The 18,322-nt window shown below is 49.3% G+C and overlaps 1 protein-coding gene across 1 annotated transcript; it reads left to right on the top strand.

Moving 5' to 3' along the window:
• Positions 1-450: 450 nt before the first annotated feature.
• On the top strand, positions 451-11,738 carry LOC134564543 (serine/threonine-protein kinase PAK 3-like). Its single transcript, XM_063423438.1, has 13 exons — positions 451-456; positions 3,414-3,451; positions 3,840-3,962; positions 4,286-4,379; positions 4,846-5,026; positions 5,936-5,999; positions 7,181-7,229; positions 8,397-8,509; positions 9,044-9,161; positions 9,818-9,917; positions 10,355-10,551; positions 11,137-11,274; positions 11,649-11,738. The coding sequence occupies exons 1-13, from the start codon at positions 451-453 to the stop codon at positions 11,736-11,738; spliced, it is 1,311 nt and encodes a 436-aa protein (XP_063279508.1).
• The last annotated feature ends 6,584 nt before the right edge of the window (positions 11,739-18,322 follow it).

The raw sequence follows: 18,322 nt of genomic DNA, 5'->3' as shown, positions 1-18,322 counted from the left end.
TCCTCTGGTTCTCAGAAGGATGCAGAAACAGGACACAGGGACACTATGTGCCCCTTCACCTGCATCTCCAGGACCTTGCTATTGCAGGCCAACGTAGCACACAATTGTATTCAACCCTTTATCCAGGTGTCTTCAGCTTGTTGTGATTTTTCCTGTGCAGCAGCCAGGGTATGCTGCTTGCTGTCAAAGGGCTTTGTTCCTTCCAGGAAGCTCCAAAGACTCACTTGGGTTCCTCCTTTCCAAAACATGGCCTGGTTAATTGCCAAAAAAATGAGCAGTGTAAACCATTCCTCGGCACATGCTGAACCCTCTAAGACATTCTGATTCCAGTGGGATTCAGGCCCAAGGGTTGTTCTCAAGAGCACAAAAGTTCTGGGATTCAGCAGCTTGGCAGGCCTCTGCCATCTCAAGCACTCACTTGCCTTCCAAATTCCTCTGCTTCCTCTAGCCATGGGCGTAAGTCCTGTTCTTGACCTTCTGCCTTCTCCTGTTCCCCGTGAGACTGGCACCTGTCTGCTCCTTCATCTGGCACATTGTGGGGAGGTCTAGAATGAAATAACAGAGGAGAATTTTGCAGAACCCGCACTTGGTATTGTTTGCCCCGTTTGGTGCTTGCAACTCTCTGCAGCAGACGTGTCTCAGAGTCTAGAACATCCAGGTGGCCCTCCAGGCCACCCTGGAGGGTTTGGAGACCAGACGGGGGGGGTCTGGGATCTGTACAAGGGGGTCAGCCAGCCTCACACAGAGCCCAGGAGGACACTGCCTCTGATCCCTGTCCATGGGAGTGAATGCCCACATTGTATGAAGAATCACAAGCTGAGAGAATTCAAAATAAGTAGTAGTTAGTTTATCACAGAGTGTACATGTGGAATGTAGGATTTTTAGTGTATGGGTTTGAAGAGGCAAGATGGAGAAATTGGGGACTGTCCTCCTTTTCCTTGTTCTTTCCCCCCATTTTCTGCTGAATTGTATTACAAGGATTGGTTTAGAGTAGAAATGACATGTTAACATGGGTAGTACGTATTGGCAAAATTTTGTAAATAAAAAGTACATTTTGGATGGTGGTTGGGTCAAGGGGACCGTATATAAGGTCCGGGACCCTCTGATCCGCCCCCAGTCCGCCAGATGTCCTGCTCTGCTGGAGATGCCTTGCAGAGCTGAGAAAGAACTAAGATAATGTACCCTGCCAGGGAGGCCTGGCAGAGCTGAGAAAGAACTGAGAGATAATGAAGAATAAACAACCTTGGAAACATGCACTGGAGGACTCAGCTTGTCTTCTCTGGCTCTGGCATGAGACCTTTTGGGCAAGAGAAGCTTGAAGGCCTTATTACCTTGGGGAACAGCAACCCTGAGGAGAATCTCAGGGAACAGCAACCCTGAGAGAAAGCCTTATTACCTTGGGGAACTGCAGCCCTGAGGAGAATCTCAGGGAACAGGAACCCTGAGAGGTTTTCTTTTTTCCTAAGGCTGACATCCTGTAGCCCGTGCAGCACCTGATCCATTTGGTCTCTGCCTCACAACTTCCAGTTTTGCTGGGATGGGCCCATTTGGGCACACTGCTTTCCTCCAACCAGCAGTTTTTGAGTTGTCCCACAGCGTGTTGCAGCTTTCTTTTCTTTCTTTCTTTACTTCCAAACACAGGCAGCTCCCTCTGGTGCACGGATGTGGCCAGGGTAGCTCCCAGAGGTGCACCTCAGATGGGTAAGGCTCCTTGGAAATACCACGGCAGTGCAGCAACAGGATGACGTGTAGGCAGTGGATGTGTTGCTTGGCTTTCCATGTTTTCATCAATCTTACCCTTTGTAGACCCATGTGCTACCTTGTTCTGTGGTGAACATGTGAGGAAGAAGGCCTACGAAAGTGCTTCCTGAGGTTTTGTCCCCCAGCTGTCATTGAAGGGGTGATTTCCTTTGATGCTGTGTTTTAGAGCCCTAGCTGGAACAAGCCTTGTGAGATTTCCACAAGAGAATGAGTGGCCAAAGGTCCTGTTTTCCTTTTTGGTTTCCTCACATCCTGGTTCCTTCTCAGTGTGGGCTATAGAGGCTTGGTGTGTTTTTGGAGTTACTCTTAGATGCCTTGAGCAATAGGTTGCAGACTAGGAGGGCTTTTGGTGTTGCTTTTTAGCAGAGGAGAACTTTGCATTGTTTTTCTGGCGTTAGCTGTAGAGAAGCTCTGGCTCTGTGCATGAGTTCACAAACCGCACTGTGATGTCAGCGGCCGCATCACAGCACTGTCAAGGCAAAGCTGCCGTGCCGAGGCACAGAAGGCCTCAGTGTGCAGAGCAGCTCTTTGGCGTGCTCACTGCAGGCGGAACCTGCTGATCGACGAGGTCTCTGCCCGCGGGCTGCACCCTGACAGGACTCTGAGTGGTTTTGTTTGTCCACACAGGTCTTGTCTGGTAGAGATTGAGCAGTGCTGCTCAAGCCATGGAGAGAGTGTATGGTGCAGTTTTCACAGCTTTTTCCGTGGCTTGTTCTGGGTACTTTTTCACCCACCTGGCCCGTAAGTAGACAAGTTTGTTGGGTGCAGCATATAGAAACCAAAATGCCATGGAGAAGCCTTTAGTTGGGTAAAGCTGCTGTCAACAGCTCCAGCTCAGAAGGGGGTGTCTCTAGCCGGCACAGCGTGGGCAGCATTTGTAGTGAAGCCTGCAGGGGTTCCACTCCCACCTCAGCATGGCCTGTGGCAGTGGAGTCTGGAATCTCCTCAGTTTGGTGTCTCAAGCAAGACAACTTCCAGGATGGGAAGACTGGGAGAGCTTGTCAGGAGTCCTTGTAAAAGTTGTGCGCTGCTCTCCAGGACTGAGGAGAAGCATCTTCTTGTCTGCATTCCCTCATCCCAGGATAGGACTGTGGAACTTGACATTTCCTGTCTGCTGAAAGATCCATTCCCTCTGTGAGGAAATCCCAGAATCAGCTGGGAAAAGACCTCTGAGATAGACACTTCAACAGAGTTCTTGCATGCTCCCAAACCCAGGAGCTGTTTGTGTGCTGTGTCACAATAGAACTGCCACCATGGCTAAGGGGGACTTGGGTGAAGCTTTTCTGGGGAACAGTTTTCAGCAAGCTCATGGCAATTGCTGCATGCAATCTCTTCAGAAAAGTGAAGTATGGGCAAGAGAGGAGCTATAGCTCCTGCTGGGTGGGTGGGGCAGGAGCAATGACTGTTAGAGAACCACTTGGACTTTATGGGTCACAAGTTTCTATGGGTTGATGGGCCAAAGAGGACAAAAGGTGGGCACAAGGCAGTATTTTGTGCTGTTGTCTTGCTTGCTGTGTGATGACACAAGGGTTGCTGCTGGAGGGATGTAGTGAAAGCAAAATGCTCTCTCTTTGGGTTGACCTTTTGGTGGGCTTGCCCAGCACGGGCAGTTTTCTTACAGCATGCCGTTCTTTTTCCCTTGTGTGTTGCAGGCCACATTGCCCGTGCCTGGAGAGAATCCAGTCCTTGGGTGAGTGGGAAAGCAGCCTTTCATGTTAGTGGAGTTTGACAGCTGTGGAGCAAGCTGTGAGCTGGGCCTGTTGCAGTCCAGTGCCAACCTGGTAGGATGAATGAAAGTACTGTCCAGTCCAGGCTCTTTGCAGCAGCAGCAGCGGCAGCAGGAGAAGGATCCCTGGCTGTTTTCTCCAGTTCTATTTCAGAGCTTTCAATCTGATGAAAGTGGGGTTGCTTGGTGCTTTAAGCCTTGGTGGAATTTCTCCAAGGGAGTGCAGTCCCATCTAATTGGCCCATTTTAGTGGAGTTTGAACTACTTAGAATCCCATTTCCCTTAGTGCCTCTGGGTCGAGAGCTGAGTCTAAAGAAGGTTGCGGGTCCCTCACACTGCGGTCTGTCTGCAGAGCTCAAAACCAACCTCCGAGCCTTCTCTGGCGGCGTGTCTTCCCGAAGGAGAGGCCAAAGGGGAGGAAGATGCCCGCCAAGCTGCGCCTGCTGCTGCTGCAGGGCCTGAGCATCCAGCATCAGTAAGTGGCAGCTCTGGGTAGCCCTGTGGCTGGAGCAAAGCAGAGCTGCGAATTTCTAATTGGTCAGCACCTCCTGTGTGTGGCTGAAATGCTGAGGGCTGGAATCTTTCCAGCCCTTCCACAGCCCTTCCCCCAGCCAGTGAGGCCTGGTAAAGCACTGTGGAACTTGGATGTTTAGGTGGCAGTTTCCCACTATTTTCTGACAGGAGCCATGAATTTGTCTCAGCAAGAGACAAGAGGTAGCATCAGGATGTCTTTGGATGCTCCTGGGGTACAAGTGGGGCCCATTGTGCCCAATGGCTGTGCAGGTTCTCTGTCCTCAGGGAAGAGAGCAGTGCAAAGATGCAGTTCACAGCCTTGCAGGATATGGGGGAGACACTGTCCCCAGGAGGGACGTGGCCTCTCCACAATGCAGCTGTCAGTACCTAAAGGAGTAGCTGAGATGCAGTGGAGCCTGTAGGTTCATGTCCATAAGGTTGTGAATGACAGCTCCTTTGCTGTCCCTCATGCTGCTGTCTGTCCCCAGAGCATAAGGGCAGTGTCAGCACCTGCTCTGGCTGCCTCTGCATCCGAGGAAGAGGCTGAAGAGGAGGAAGGTGCCAATGAACCTGCCCCTGCTGTCAGCCCAGAGCCTCAGCAGCCAACATCAGTAAGTGCTGACTTTGGTTAGCAGTGTCTTTGGTGTCAGTTTTTCTGCCTTGGAAAAGCAGCCTTTGGATTCAGCCTTTTCTGCCTTGGGCTGGAGAAGTGGGCAGCAAAAGCCGGGTGGTGAAGAGCCCTGGATGTGGGTAGCAGCTTCTTCCTAGGAGCTTGCATCTGGAATGGGATTGGGGTGGCATCTCTGGCAGGCACATTTGTGACCCAAATTCATTTCTTGTCGCAGAGCTCCACCTCCTCTGTCCTGGCACCTGCACGAGCTGCAGCTGCAGGCTCTGAAGAAGGCTCCAGTCGCCAAGCTGCAAACTCAAGCACGAGCAGCTCGTGCACCTGGAGCACGAGCAGCTCCTGTGGCAGCAGAGAGCAGCTGCAAGAGAGGACAGAGGACGAGTGGCTGGCCACGCTGAGTATGTCCTGTGTGATCCCTGTCTGCTGGAGCAGTGCCTCGTGTGTGCGTGTGCCAGCATGAGGTGTCCGCCTGCTGCTCCTCCTCAGCTGAGTGTCAGGTGCTGAGGCCTGCACGCAGGACCTGTTGTTGTGCTCTGAGGTGGTGAGGGGGCACCGGGGTGCTGCTCGTGCCTCCGAGGGCAGCTTGGCTTTGGCTGAGCTTGTCAGTACAAAAGGCAAGGGGCAAACCAGAGATTGTTTCTGGCTGAGCAGGAGGCTGTGACCTGGAGAATGAGTAGGCCTCAAGGAGCTCTCAGGGCCCAGCTCCTGTGGGGCATGGCCAAGGTCATCTTCAGAACTTAGCCTGTCCTAAAGGCTGAGGGACCTCATTCCTAAGGCCCATCACAGTAGGTTATAACATGAGCTGCTGCTCTTGAAAGGCAGAAGGGCATTGTTTAGGCAAAGTCCTGCTTCAAGGTGGAGATCAGGCCTTTGCTGGAAGCACCTTGCAATCTTTTTCCTGTTCTGGAAAGGGCAGCTGTTGATGAAAATTGATTGCAGAACTCAAGATGCCTTTGATGTTTGCAAGGATTAAAGCTTTTGTTGACTGTCACAGAGTGTTCATTGCCAAGAACAGAAAAGTTTTGTGTTTCCTGCTACCCTTCATGTTTGCAGACAACAATCACTTCACTCAGTTACAGTTTTCTGGTCTCTGTCTCCTCTGACTATTTCTCCACGTGCTTAGATTTTAGTTTAGACTGTTAAGTGTTGTGCAGGGTGTCTGTGCTGCAGAGCTGCTTGCCTTGCTGCTGCATTTTTGTGGTGGTGTTGCTGTTCCGCGAGTGACTGAGTTGACAGGGCCCTTTCTGATCTGCTGCAGGGTGGGATCTCTGTTTTGAAGTGAGCATCTTCCCTTTGGATTTTTACAGGGATGCTGGTGAGCGAGGGAGATGCCGAGGCTAAATACACAGAACTGGAAACTCTTGGCAAAGGGTGAGTGCAGCCACAGTTCCTTCTTCCAAGGGAGGGACTGGGTATTTTGCTGGTGTCCCATCTCCCCAGGGCAACGTCAGGCAAGCTCCAAAGCCGTTCAGACACTGCGTTGAGATGCTGCCATCTCTCCGTACCGGTCAGCATTCATAGCTGTGGTCGGAAGGCACGGCAAAGACCCCAGGATGCTGGCAATGTCTTTTCTGCAGCAAACAGCAGCAGTGGCAGATCTCCTGTCCCTCAAGCGTGTTGCACCTGTTTGCCGCTTTTCTTAAGAGAAACCATTTTTGTGTGTCTCAGAAGAATAGAGAATATGTGGGAATGAAAGGAGGAAAGAGTTCATGGCCTCAAAGGCCAACTTAGCAGCTGAGAGTTGTCAGGGAACAGCTCCCAGTACCATTTCTTTCCAGTATTTTGCGGGAAACAAGGTTCAGTGGTCAGGATGACCACCATCTAGTGGAGAAGCCACAAGCAGAAATGAAAGAAGCAGCTGTATTTTGTAGCTGAGGAGGCAAAAGCCAAAGCTTCAGGGGAATGCTCAGTGCCAATGCACTCTAGAGGAAAAGGCATCATCTGCCTATGGCAGAGCCGCTCGTGGATCCTGTGGGGTTTAGGCCTTTCCTGCAAAGAATCCAGCCAGCCATTCCCTTTTGAAAGACAGCTCTGCTGCCTGTAAATGGGATTGATTTGCAACGTTTCCTCTGTGAGGAGACAAGTGTACAAGAACTCACTGGAAAAGTGGAGTCCTTCCTGTGTCTGGAGCACCAAAGAGAAGGAGCTGCCGATGGCTCCTTCTGTGGAGGGAGACTACTTTCCTTGCCAGCTCCTTGGAGAAAGGATCTGTGTCTAGAGGCTTTTCTCCAATGGGTGTTCCATGGCTTGTGGCTTCTCCAAAGGCCTGTGTGGTGGTGCCTCAGTTTGGCAGGAGGACTTCAAGGAGAGGTGTGAGAAGGTCCAGGTGGCATGTGTGTGCCTGGAAAAATGCACATGCACAGATACAAACAAATGCACAAAAATGCACATGCAGAGATACAGAAAGAGAAAAGGGAGAAAGGACGCAGAGCAGTATCTGTCGTGTTCCATTTGCTGTTTGCCCCAGGACGGTTTTTCCCCTTGGAGCGCGGTGACTTGCACTTGCAGGGACTAAAGGACTTCTCCTTTCTCTGCTGCTGTTTTGTTTCCAGGGGTTTCGGCACCGTGTGCATGGCAGTGGAGACTGCCACAGGAGAAGAGGTAAGCGTCAAGCAACGCTGCAGCTTCTGCAGCTCTCGAGTGCCCTCCCCTCTGCTGTGAGCTGTGGCTGAGCTTTGGGTCGCCGGTAGAGCTTTGCTGCAAAGGCAAATGAAGTGCAGAGCAGTGTCTGCCTGCCAAATACAGTGGGGCCAGCTTGTGTCCTTCTCAGCTGGCCCAAGGAATGCCAGGAGGCCAAGCGGTGTCTTTCAGAGGAGGAGACGCTAGCTGGGTCTTAGTGCCCAGGTGGTGTCTTACTGCATGGCACTGCTCCTGGGGCTGCAGCTCAGGGTTCCTGAATTCTCCTTTCTGGCTGTTGGTAAATACGTGGGAATTGTGGGGGTAGTTCCTTAGCCACGTGCAGTGCTGCCTTTTGGAAGTGTGCTGTGAGAGAGAGATGTGCAAGGAGTCTCTCAAGGGCCTAAGGCCTGCTCAGGGCCCAGGGTGTATCGCTAGAGGATCAAGGTGTGGCTTATTTCTTTTTACAGTCAGGCAGCCATTACAAGTGTCAGTGGTGTGAAACAAAGTGTTTTAGTGGAGGGAAATGAAAGTTCCTGAAGTGAGAAAGTGCAGGGATTGTCTTTTTTGGAGGTGTCCTTGATGATGTTTTTATCACAGCATTTTTTCCTGAAAGTACGTACTTGTAGGGGTAACCCTCAGAATGTTTTTAGGAGAGCATTTTTTCCTTCATGTCACTACGTTTGCTTTGTTGTTGTTGTGAAAATGAGAATGCCAGTGGCTGCTGGAGTAATGATCAAACCCCCTAAAATTGCCAAAGGTTTCCCAGCAGTTTTGCTCCATTTTCACTGGCACAAAAGAGCCTCTTGCTTGCAAGAGGTGTTTGAAGGAAAATGGGCATGATGAAACAAGGCCCTGGGGAAGACAGTAGGCACAGCCAGTAGTATTGTTAGAGCTTTGAGGTGGACAGTTTAGACTGTGTTTCTCCAAGGTTTACCAGAGAAAGGATCTTTGGCTCTGTGTCTTGGGACTGGCACCCAAGCAAGAGGTGTAAGAGGCTCTTGCAAGCTCAGCTTTGAGTTCCTCTGATGTCCAGTCACCAGGCAGTTTGTCCCAGCCCAGCTCTGTCATTCTAAAATCACTGTCTCCACCTTCCCCTTGTGGTCTCGTGCCACAGACTTCTTTGGTTCATGGTTGTCCATGTTGTTTTAGGTGGCCATAAAGAAAATCAGTCTCCTGCAAGAGAGCAGCAGTGAACTGTGCGTGAATGAAATCCAGGTCATACGCGACAAGAAGAACGCCAACCTTGTGAGCTATGTAGACAGGTGAGTGGTTCTGCTGTTCTTCTGAGCAGGGTCGTTCACATGCTGCAGACCAGAGGTTCAAGCACTCCTTTGGTCGCTGGCAGAGGATGGAGCTGTTAATTCCTTTTTCTGGGCTGATCTACAGCATCTTGGGAGGAGATTGCATTGGGGCTGCATTAATCTTTCCTGGCCACACCTAGTTTAAGTGTGCTTTCAAAGGCCTGAGTTGGCCCTATCTTTCTGAGCCAACAGCCTCAAAGTCCCTGCCCTCTCGGCACATTGTTTTGTTGGATTTAGGGTTTGATTTTTTTCCCATGGGTCTTAAGTGCTGACAAAGCACTGCAGACCCCATTTCCCTTGGCCTGTTTCCCAGAGTTATGCATTGGTGTGGCTACCCTGCAGTCTTTTAGACTGCACAGAGTTCAAGCCCTGTAGAGCCTAGTGAGTGACTATTCACTTCCTCCTGTCTGGCTCTGAAATAGTCACAGAAACAAGAATCCATCAGGTCATGTAGGCATGCGCATTCATCTCCAGGCTGTCGTTTCCTCCTTTCAGCTACCTGGTGGGCAAACAACTCTGGCTGGTGATGGAGTACATGGACGGAGGTTCTTTACAGGATGTCATCAGGGAGACTCAGATGGAAGAAGGAGAGATAGCAGCTGTCTCTCGAGAGGTAAGGGATGGTGCTTGTGCTTCCCGTGGCTTGGGCAGGATACGAAGCAGGATTCCCAATAGGTAGCAAGGAGAGGAGGGATTTCATCTTCCAAGCTTCCTTTCTGCCTTCCTCTTATGGCTGGCAGTAGCAAGAACATCTCAGGTGCCTGCCAGTGTGCCTGCCCTTCTTCCAGTGTGTTTGTTTGTGTTTGCCTCTCTAAACACTTGCCTGGAGCCTGTGTGTAGTATATTCCTTCCCTGTAAGAGCAAACGTGCTGGTGGCAGAGTCTGAAACCAGTGACAAAGACCAGGAGATACTCACAGAACTCTCACAGAGCTCAGCCTTGAAGGAGAGCCTTGCACCCAGAGTGGTGCTGGTAAAAGCATCTGCTGTCATCTGGCTGGAGAGAGCACATCCACTGCAGCAGTGCTCCTTCAGTCTGTGTTTGCAGGACAGCGGCCAGAGGAACATTTGCCCTTTCTCTTTCAAAAGGGAATGCAGCCTTGCTTAGAAAGGCACTGCTGTCCTCATGGCTCTTGCCCTTGCCAGCAGCCTGTCCTGCCATGGCTCCCCATCCCCCAGCAAGTCAGTCTCGCAGATGTGCCCCTTCCCTGCCTGTGGGATGAAATCAGATGAGGAACTGTTGGGCTGATGTTTCTTTTTTCCTCTCTCAGTGCCTGCAAGGCCTGGATTTCCTTCACTGCCAGCAAGTGATCCACCGAGACATCAAAAGCCACAACATTCTCCTGGGCTTGGACGGATCTGTCAGGTTGGGTGGGTGTTGCTGGCCAGGCTCAGCCGTGGTGGGCTGCGGTGTGGGGCTGCCTTTGGGTGGCTGCCAGTTCCCCTGAGGGGTGCCTGTGGCAGTGCAGGCTGCCCTGCTGCAAGCGCAGAGCACATCCCCACGGTGCAGGGAGGTGTGGCTGGGAAGAAGGTCTTGGCAGTGGCCAAGTTGGGTTGTGTGTGTCCCTGCCCAAGCAAGGCACTTGCAGTCTAAAGCTTCAGGGCACTAAAAGGCACAATCTGGAAGTGGGGGCTTTTGGCAAGCGACCAGTTCCGTCATTCCTCGGCTGCAGGCGTGAGGAACGCCAGCATGGCCCCCTTTGCAGGTGGATTGAACCCTGCCTTCTTGGACATTGGTAGAGTGGGGAATTCTATTGTTTGCTTTCCTAATTCCCGCTGGCTTGATCAGAGTGGTTTTTTCTCCACAGCTGATTTTGGCCTCGCTGCTCAGCTCACTGCTGAGCAGAGCAAATGGAGATCAGCTGTCAGGACTATTTACTGGATGGTGCCAGAAATTTTCACCAGGAAGCCCTATGGCCCCAAAGTGGACATCTGGTCCCTTGGCATTGTGGGGATCGAGATGGTGGAAGGAGCGCCTCCTCACCTGATGAAAACCGCCCGCACGGTACGCTGCAACTCCTCCCACCAGTACTGCAGGCACTGACAAAATCTGCCCCCATTCTTCTGCCCGGGAAGCTTGTTAATGCCTGAAGACAATAGGTGCCAGACTGCAGAGCCTCTCGTGCTTCTTGTCCAGATTATTCCCTTGCCACTTCATCATAAACAACACAAAAAAATCATGATGCCTTTTCCTAGATGGGAGCTGTTCTGAAGGGAGCAGAGGGCAGTGCTAAGCTGCATTTTATGGAATAACCCTTGGGAACAGGAGAGTTAGACTAAAGTCCCTCTTCCAAAGTGCCTGTGGAGCTGGTGTCAGTCCACAAAGAAGCAAAGTGTGTTTTTGCTGATGGAGGTGCGCTCCTAATTTCATCAAGCAGTGAAATCAGGGGTCAAAGCAAGAGCCTGCACACTTTGGACTGCCTGTGGCTGCCTCAGGGTTTGTGTTCTTTTAGTTGGGGGAGGAAAGGCATCTCCCACCCTCTGGCAGGGACGAAGGCGCCACTGGAGCGTGGAGCTTGTCCAGTGGGTGTGTGTGAGCAGGTTGGGTGCAGAGGAGACAGGTGCAGCGTGGCGTTTCCTTCCTCTCTAGGTCCGACAGCTGATAAGCAGCGGGGGCAGGCCGAGGCTGCAGAAGCCCAGGCAGCAGTCCGCTTGGCTGCGAGACTTCCTGCACTGCTGCCTGGAGACAGACGAGGACAGGCGCTGGTCTGCCCAGGAGCTTCTGCAGGTAAAGGCCAAGCGGCTGCAGGGTGTGCCTGCTGCCCGCTGCCAGGGGCTCCTCGTCTGCTCCAGGGCAAGGGGTCAGGTGGGCCCTGCTCCTAAGAATCTCCAGTCTAGGGAGTTTTCCAAGGAAAACGGAGGAGAATCCTGGCCTGGGATGGGTTGGGAGGAGCTTTTTAAGGTCACTTGGACAAAATCTCCTTAAACTGAAGACATCTGGATTAATGGATTGGTGGGGTTGTGAGCCATCTTTGCCTCACATAGCAAGGAGACAGAGGTGCATGGAGTGCCCTCATTTCTGCACCTTGCTGGTAGCCAGAAAAAGGCTGTTTAGCCTGAGAGGAAAGTAGAAGTTCATTTCTTCTTTTTGTCTTTGGGCAGCATCCGTTTGTAACCTCAGCCAAGCCGACCTCCAGCCTGACGCCTCTCATCATGGCAGCACAGCAGTTCACGGCCGACAGGAGATACTAGCCCTGGAAGAGGCCGTTGTTGTTCTTTGTAGTTTGTAGTTGGTAGTTTCTAGTTTGTAGTGTGTAGTTTGTAGTTTGTTTAGATTAATAGTCAAAATAAACACTATAAATCTTCACTATGTTGGAAGCTTGCCTTTGTTCTCACTGTGTGAATAAGCTCTAAGTTTGCTTCTGAATGGTGGAGCAGGTGTTTCTTAAGGCTGGGAAGACCCATGGATGGGGTTGGTGGCCCATTTTGGAAGTGGGCAAAGGTCTTCTTCCTTCACTGCCTCCTGGCCACAGGCTCTTGTGGAGGAACAGGCTTGCAGCTGTGAATAGAGGAGCAGAGTAGGGCAGGAGAGCAGTGTTGTCACTGCTGGGAACGCCGCTGTGGCCGTGGTTGTGTTGCAGTACTTAGGAAAGGCTGGGAGTGCCTGTGTTGCTCTGGACAGAGGGAGAGGCAGCTGGGCTTCTCTGCAGGCTCAGGGGCAGGTGAGTGTCCAGCAGGAACTCAAGTTCTGCCACGGGAGCTAAGGCCAACATGAGGGAGTGAAAACTTGTGCAGTTTGGATCTGGGTGAGCCACGGCTTCTCTCGGCTCGGCACCCACCATGACTGACGCAGCCGCGCAGACTGAGCTCCCCTGGGGTCACACTGCATGAGGGGCTGGGAGGAGACACAGGCAGGACAGGTGAGCCAAACTGGGCAAAGGAATATTCCAGACCGTGTGACATCCTGCTCAGTTCTTCAAGCTGCATGCAAGAAGGAGGAAGGCGGGGACGTTTGGAGTGATGGCATTTGTCTTCCCAAGTCACTGTGAGGCACGAGGGTGTCCTGCCGTCCTGGAGATGGGAAACACCTGCCTGCCCGTGGGAAATGGCAAAGGGGTTCTTCAGGGATTTTTGCTTTGGGGAGTGTGTGGCTTCTGCATTCCCTATGCAACTGAATTGTTCTCCACCTGTGATTTTTGCAGGTTTTACCCCTCCAATTCTCTGCCCAGTCCATCCCGCTGGTGGGGCATTGAGTGAGAATGGCTTTGTGTGGTGCTTAGTGTCAGGCTGGGGTTAAACTACCACATGAGAAATAGAGAAAAAGTGGTTTAAAAGTGAGAGGCAGAGGAATGAAGCTTCCAAACTTTGGAATGATGGTGGGTTTTTGTCGGAGTCCAGAACATCCCTCTGGCCACCCTGGAGGGTTTGGAGACCAGACAGGGGGGGGTCTGGGATCTGTACAAGGGGGTCAGCCAGCCTCACACAGAGCCCAGGAGGACACTGCCTCTGATCCCTGTCCATGGGAGTGAATGCCCACATTGTATGAAGAATCACAAGCTGAGAGAATTCAAAATAAGTAGTAGTTAGTTTATCACAGAGTGTACATGTGGAATGTAGGATTTTTAGTGTATGGGTTTGAAGAGGCAAGATGGAGAAATTGGGGACTGTCCTCCTTTTCCTTGTTCTTTCCCCCCATTTTCTGCTGAGTTGTATTACAAGGATTGGTTTAGAGTAGAAATGACATGTTAACATGGGTAGTAGGTATTGGCAAAATTTTGTAAATAAAAAGTACATTTTGGATGGTGGTTGGGTCAAGGGGACCGTATATAAGGTCCGGGACCCTCTGATCCGCCCCCAGTCCGCCTCACGTCCTGCTCTGCTGGAGATGCCTTGCAGAGCTGAGAAAGAACTAAGATAATGTACCCTGCCAGGGAGGCCTGGCAGACCTGAGAAAGTACTGAGAGATAATGAAGAATAAACAGCCTTGGAAGCATGCACTGGAGGACTCAGCTTGTCTTCTCTGGCTCTGGCATGAGAGCTTTTGGGCAAGGGAAGCTCGAAAGCCTTATTACCTTGGGGAACAGCAACCCTGAGGAGAATCTCAGGGAACAGCAACCCTGAGAGACATGGAGTTTGCAGATGTGTGAATTATGCTTTCCAAAAGAGAAAAGACCAAGTTAGCTCAGGAAAACCAGAATCAATTTACTCAGCTCCTGCAGGGCAGAAACTGGAGTGCAGCAAATGACTGAAAAATGCAGTAGTATGCAGTATCCACCATGGGCAGGATAGAGATTTCCAACCTACATGCATGGGGGAATATGACTTTGCAGGTTTCCCACAAGCCAAAGGCAGTGGGTTTTGGCAAAGGCACTGGGAGTCCAGTGTTGGACAGAGAACATTTTCAAGAGAAGGGCTGACCTGGGAGCTGATGAGAGTGGAGAGAATGGGCAAATGTGCCTGTGAGTGCACCCACACTGTGAGGGCTTCTCCAAGGGCACCCTTGCTGTGCACAGGACATGGGCACTGCCCCGTGCAGAGGACATGTCCCTCCCACACTGACAACACAAAAGCTGTTCCAATGCCATGCAAACACATATGTATGTCTGGTTTGTTACTCAGCATTTTTTCACCACTAAGATATCCTTTTTCCTTCAGTGAGCCCTACGATTGCTGCTTGATGTTAGCTATGCAGTAAATGAGGGGAATGACAGGCATTCCAATTTAGGGAACTAGTTTTAGTCAGAAGCATTGGTGGCCAAAGTACAGGGTGTGTGTGCTTGGTGCCTGTTTTGCATTAAACCTGGATCCTTTGAGCCATGGGTTATGCACTGAGAGCAGGTCTTGTGCTGCTTTGGGACAGTCTGCACCCTGTCAAGGAAGTCCTTTCTGTCATCTGATGTTGTAAAGTCTGTGGACAAATGCAGGCATCCCTTTTTTTCCCCCTGAGGTTTTAGGGTCTGCAGAAACGTGCAGGTGTTCTTTTTCCCCCTTTTTTTGGTATGTTCTGCAGACTTGTTTAGGTGTCTTTTATTTTTGCCTTCTTGTTGTACAGTCGGCGGATTGCTATGTGTGTCCTTTTCCCCCCTTTTCCTTGCACAGTCTGGGCACTTGTGCAAATGGGGTTTTTTCCATTTTTGTTTCCCTTGCGGGAAAACTTGCAGACTCAAGCAGCACTGCTCAAATGATGGAGGGAGTCCCTAGAGCAGTCGGCAGCACTTCCTCCTTGGCTGCCCTTGCCATACTGCCTGTGGTGCTGCTGGGCAGGCAGCAGTAGCTGGGCCTTGGGCAAGAGTAGCTGGGCCTTGGGCAGCATTGTAATGCCTTGGCTCCATCTGTCATGACTCCAGCCCCGACTCTGGTTCTGGCTCCTCTCAGGGCCCACGGAAGACACATGCGGCATGGCCACTCCCGCTGCCTCTGCTGCGGTTTCCGTGGAAGTCTTTTCTGAAGTTCATGACTTCACATCCGTCTTAGTGTTACTCACTGCGCAGGCAGATCTGTAATTAATAAACTGAAGGAAAATAAAATCAGATTTTTTTTTCTTTCTGGTAGAGTAACAGCTTCTATGTGGCCTCCGCTGCGGGTTCCCCGGCCTGAGCTCTGCCACTTGGCAGGGCGTCCGCCGGTGCTCCCGTTCAGATGGGGATGCCTAGCCTGGGGTGCTTGGGGAGCAGTCGGGGACCGTTCCTGGACTCGCCTGAGCAGCCACATCTCGCCCACAGGGATGGCACAGGAGGCCCTGAAGGAGCAATACCAGCTGGGTTCACCTGCTGGAGCGTGGCAGGTGCAGAACTGACCTGGAGAGGGACTGACTGATAAAGAGGCTGGCTTGCGGACCCCGTCGAGTAAACACCCAGGCCCTGGAAGCTGGACTGTATAACAAACTGCTCAGCACAGTAAGCAGATTTACACTCCTCCTTCATGGAAAGAGAAGGTTTACAGTAACAGTGAAGCTCCCTTGATAGCACCATTTATTTTGTTTCAGACTGGTGATGAGTCCATGACAATGAAGAACCTCTATATTGACACTCAGAAGTTGAATTGTCACACATTAGGGTGCGAACAGATCTTTTCTTTTATTGACGATGAGTAGAGGAGATAGTCAGGCATAGTCTTCTAAAAATCAAAAGTGTTAGTTCAAATTACTAGGTCACACATTTTATGCAGTTATCCCATAACACTGCTCCAAATTGTGGGTGCTGAAATACCCGGCAAACAAAATACCTGTGCTATCTTACTGACCTGACAACATCTTTTTGGTAGATCCTTAAAGTTCTGTTTATGTAAGAAATGATTGTTTGTTCTCTGTGTTTCCATGTCAGATGTTTCCATCTTTTTATAGACAGATACATTTTATTGAGAGTAAATACAGAAGCATCAGCTAGGGGACAGGTCTTAGCTGCCAAACGGACTGAAAACCATTTTGGACCTAGTCTTTCCTGTGGAACAAGACAGATCTTCCAGCTGATTTCAGGGAGTTTTGGATAATCCCCACACCAGTTACACCCTAACCTGGAGTGGAAGAGGAGAGGCTCAGGCACTGGTTTTGAAAAGACTGGTCGTCAAAAGGAGCCTTCTTGATTTGAAGGAGCTTGTTATTAATCTATTCTTACAGTCATATGGTCAGATAAAGAAATAAAACTTTGCAGACTTTGCTTGCTAATACTTATAGTATGAAGGATGTATTATGAATACTGTTGTTCTATGGCTAGGATATAAAAAAAATGTAGTTAATTAAAATTTCTCATCATACCTGGGATCATTTGACCTCTGAAGAACAACATCTGAGAAGCTCTAAGGGTTTTATGCACCAGGGAAATAATGCAATTTGTATAGTCCTCAATGAAATGTTTAACAAGCTAATTAAACTGACAAATCCTATTTGCTATGATTTGATCAAAGCAGGTGTGACCTGCAGAAGGACTTGCTCTAGAAAGCTTGCCCTTTTTATCCTGCCGCAGTCTGTTTTGGTAATTTTAGTACAGATTATTCATTGTGGCCATACATATATCCAGAAAAGGGTATTTTAATGTGAAGTGTCCTTTAAAACGGGCATTTTCCCTCTATATATAGCAGCTGAATATCAACAAAGAAAACTACCCTTTCCTTCATAGTTCTAGTAATTCATCACAACAAATAGTGCTTGTTTCTCGCTTTGAAACATGTAATCAAAGCAGATGAAATAAACAGAATCTGTCAGTGTTTTCCACTACAAGAATACAATACCATCCTGCTAGAGTCTTTTTATGACCTCTAGATCCAAGCCATGATAGTTGTTCATTGACAGGCTTATAATTACATCAATTTTAATTGCTTATCCTCATCAGAAGCATCTTTCACATGGAAATGCACCAGATAGTGGTACATGAGCTATTTTTAGGGTTTGCATTGGAGAGATGAAAAAGAGAGAAAATCCTAACCGTTTGAGTTATCAACAATTATTTTACAAGACTTGATAGCCATAAAGTAGCAGAAGATTAATTTCTACATTGGTAGAGCTTCAGTTCTATAAAGCTGCTCTGTTGTTTTGGTTTTTTCTTTTATAATAGAGACAAAGAGTTGATCATTAGTCATGTGGAAGCTGCAAATGATGCCCTGAACGAGGTAAGAATTTGAAGTGTTCCTTCTGATTTGTGCTTCCAAACATGCCAAAGCCTTGGAACTGCTTCTTCTCAGGGGAGGAGAGGAGTTGTTGCAAAGCAGCTTCCTTTCCTTACAGTTCAAGCTTCTCCCCTCAACTTCTTCCATCAAATTGCAAATAGAAAATTTCCTTTGTGCCACCACCATTTTCATACTGGCTTCTTCCCAACTCTGGCAGTGGATGTCATGCAGCAAGTGCTGTGTTTTTACAGTAATACATACATGCTGTATCTTTGGCCTTTCTCTTTTCAGACCAGGGCAAGGTCTGAAAGGGTTTTGTTTTGTGTGGGTTTTTTGTTTTGTTTTTGTGCTTTTGTGTTTTTTTTGTTGTTGGTAGCAGTCTGTCTCAGCACTCTGAATTAAAGATGCACTTGCCATGAAAATTAAATCAGTTGTACATTACTCATGGATGTTAGGTCCAGCGATCAAGGCAAGTCCACTAAACGGGCTCAAGGGGACCCTGTTCATCCCACCTGGTATGTGTGAAGAATTACCACTACTGGTGGGTATTTTTTCCCTTTAGCTCATAAATGAGACCCTGGCGTCAGGTGCTGCAGCAGCCACGCTGCTCCTCATCCTGCAGCTGGAGACACTTTCAGAGGAAGCAAAGTAGGGTCAGTCTACAGCATTCTAGATTAGAGTCTAAAACAAATTGTCTCTAATTTTTTTTTTAATTTCGTTTTTTGCATCTGGGATAGAAGATGTAGATAGACTGCTCTGACTATGTGGAGAGCATAAAGCTTCAAAACTATTGCAGTCAACAGCTGAATGATTATTTCCATGTATACTCTTGTACATGGTGTTTCAGAGACGATGGCTACTTTTAATTTTGCAGTTAAAGCATCAAATAAGTGATGGGAATACAAACATGAACAAAAATATATATACCTGAAAATTAATATCCCTCTATCCTCCTCTCTTTTTTTCCCATTAATATACACAAGACTATTAAAAAACAAACAAACAAAAAAAGCCCACAAAACAAAACAAACAAAAAACCCCACAACAAAACAAGCAAACCCAAAACCAAGTCAGATCCCCTCCAACCATCCAAACCAACGAAATCTAAAGGACAAGATTTTCATGCTTCTTCCTGCTCAGTCTCAGATTTTTTTTCAATGCACAATTCTAGAATTAACTGTAGGTTTTTGAGAGTTCCTCATTTAAAAGAAACTGCTTTTTAGAATATTTAAATA

Source organism: Prinia subflava, chromosome Z (genome assembly GCF_021018805.1).
Source record: "Prinia subflava isolate CZ2003 ecotype Zambia chromosome Z, Cam_Psub_1.2, whole genome shotgun sequence".
Lineage (NCBI taxonomy): Eukaryota > Metazoa > Chordata > Aves > Passeriformes > Cisticolidae > Prinia > Prinia subflava.
The sequence above is the reverse complement of the archived record's forward strand: the minus strand, read 5'-3'. Positions and strand labels throughout refer to the sequence as shown.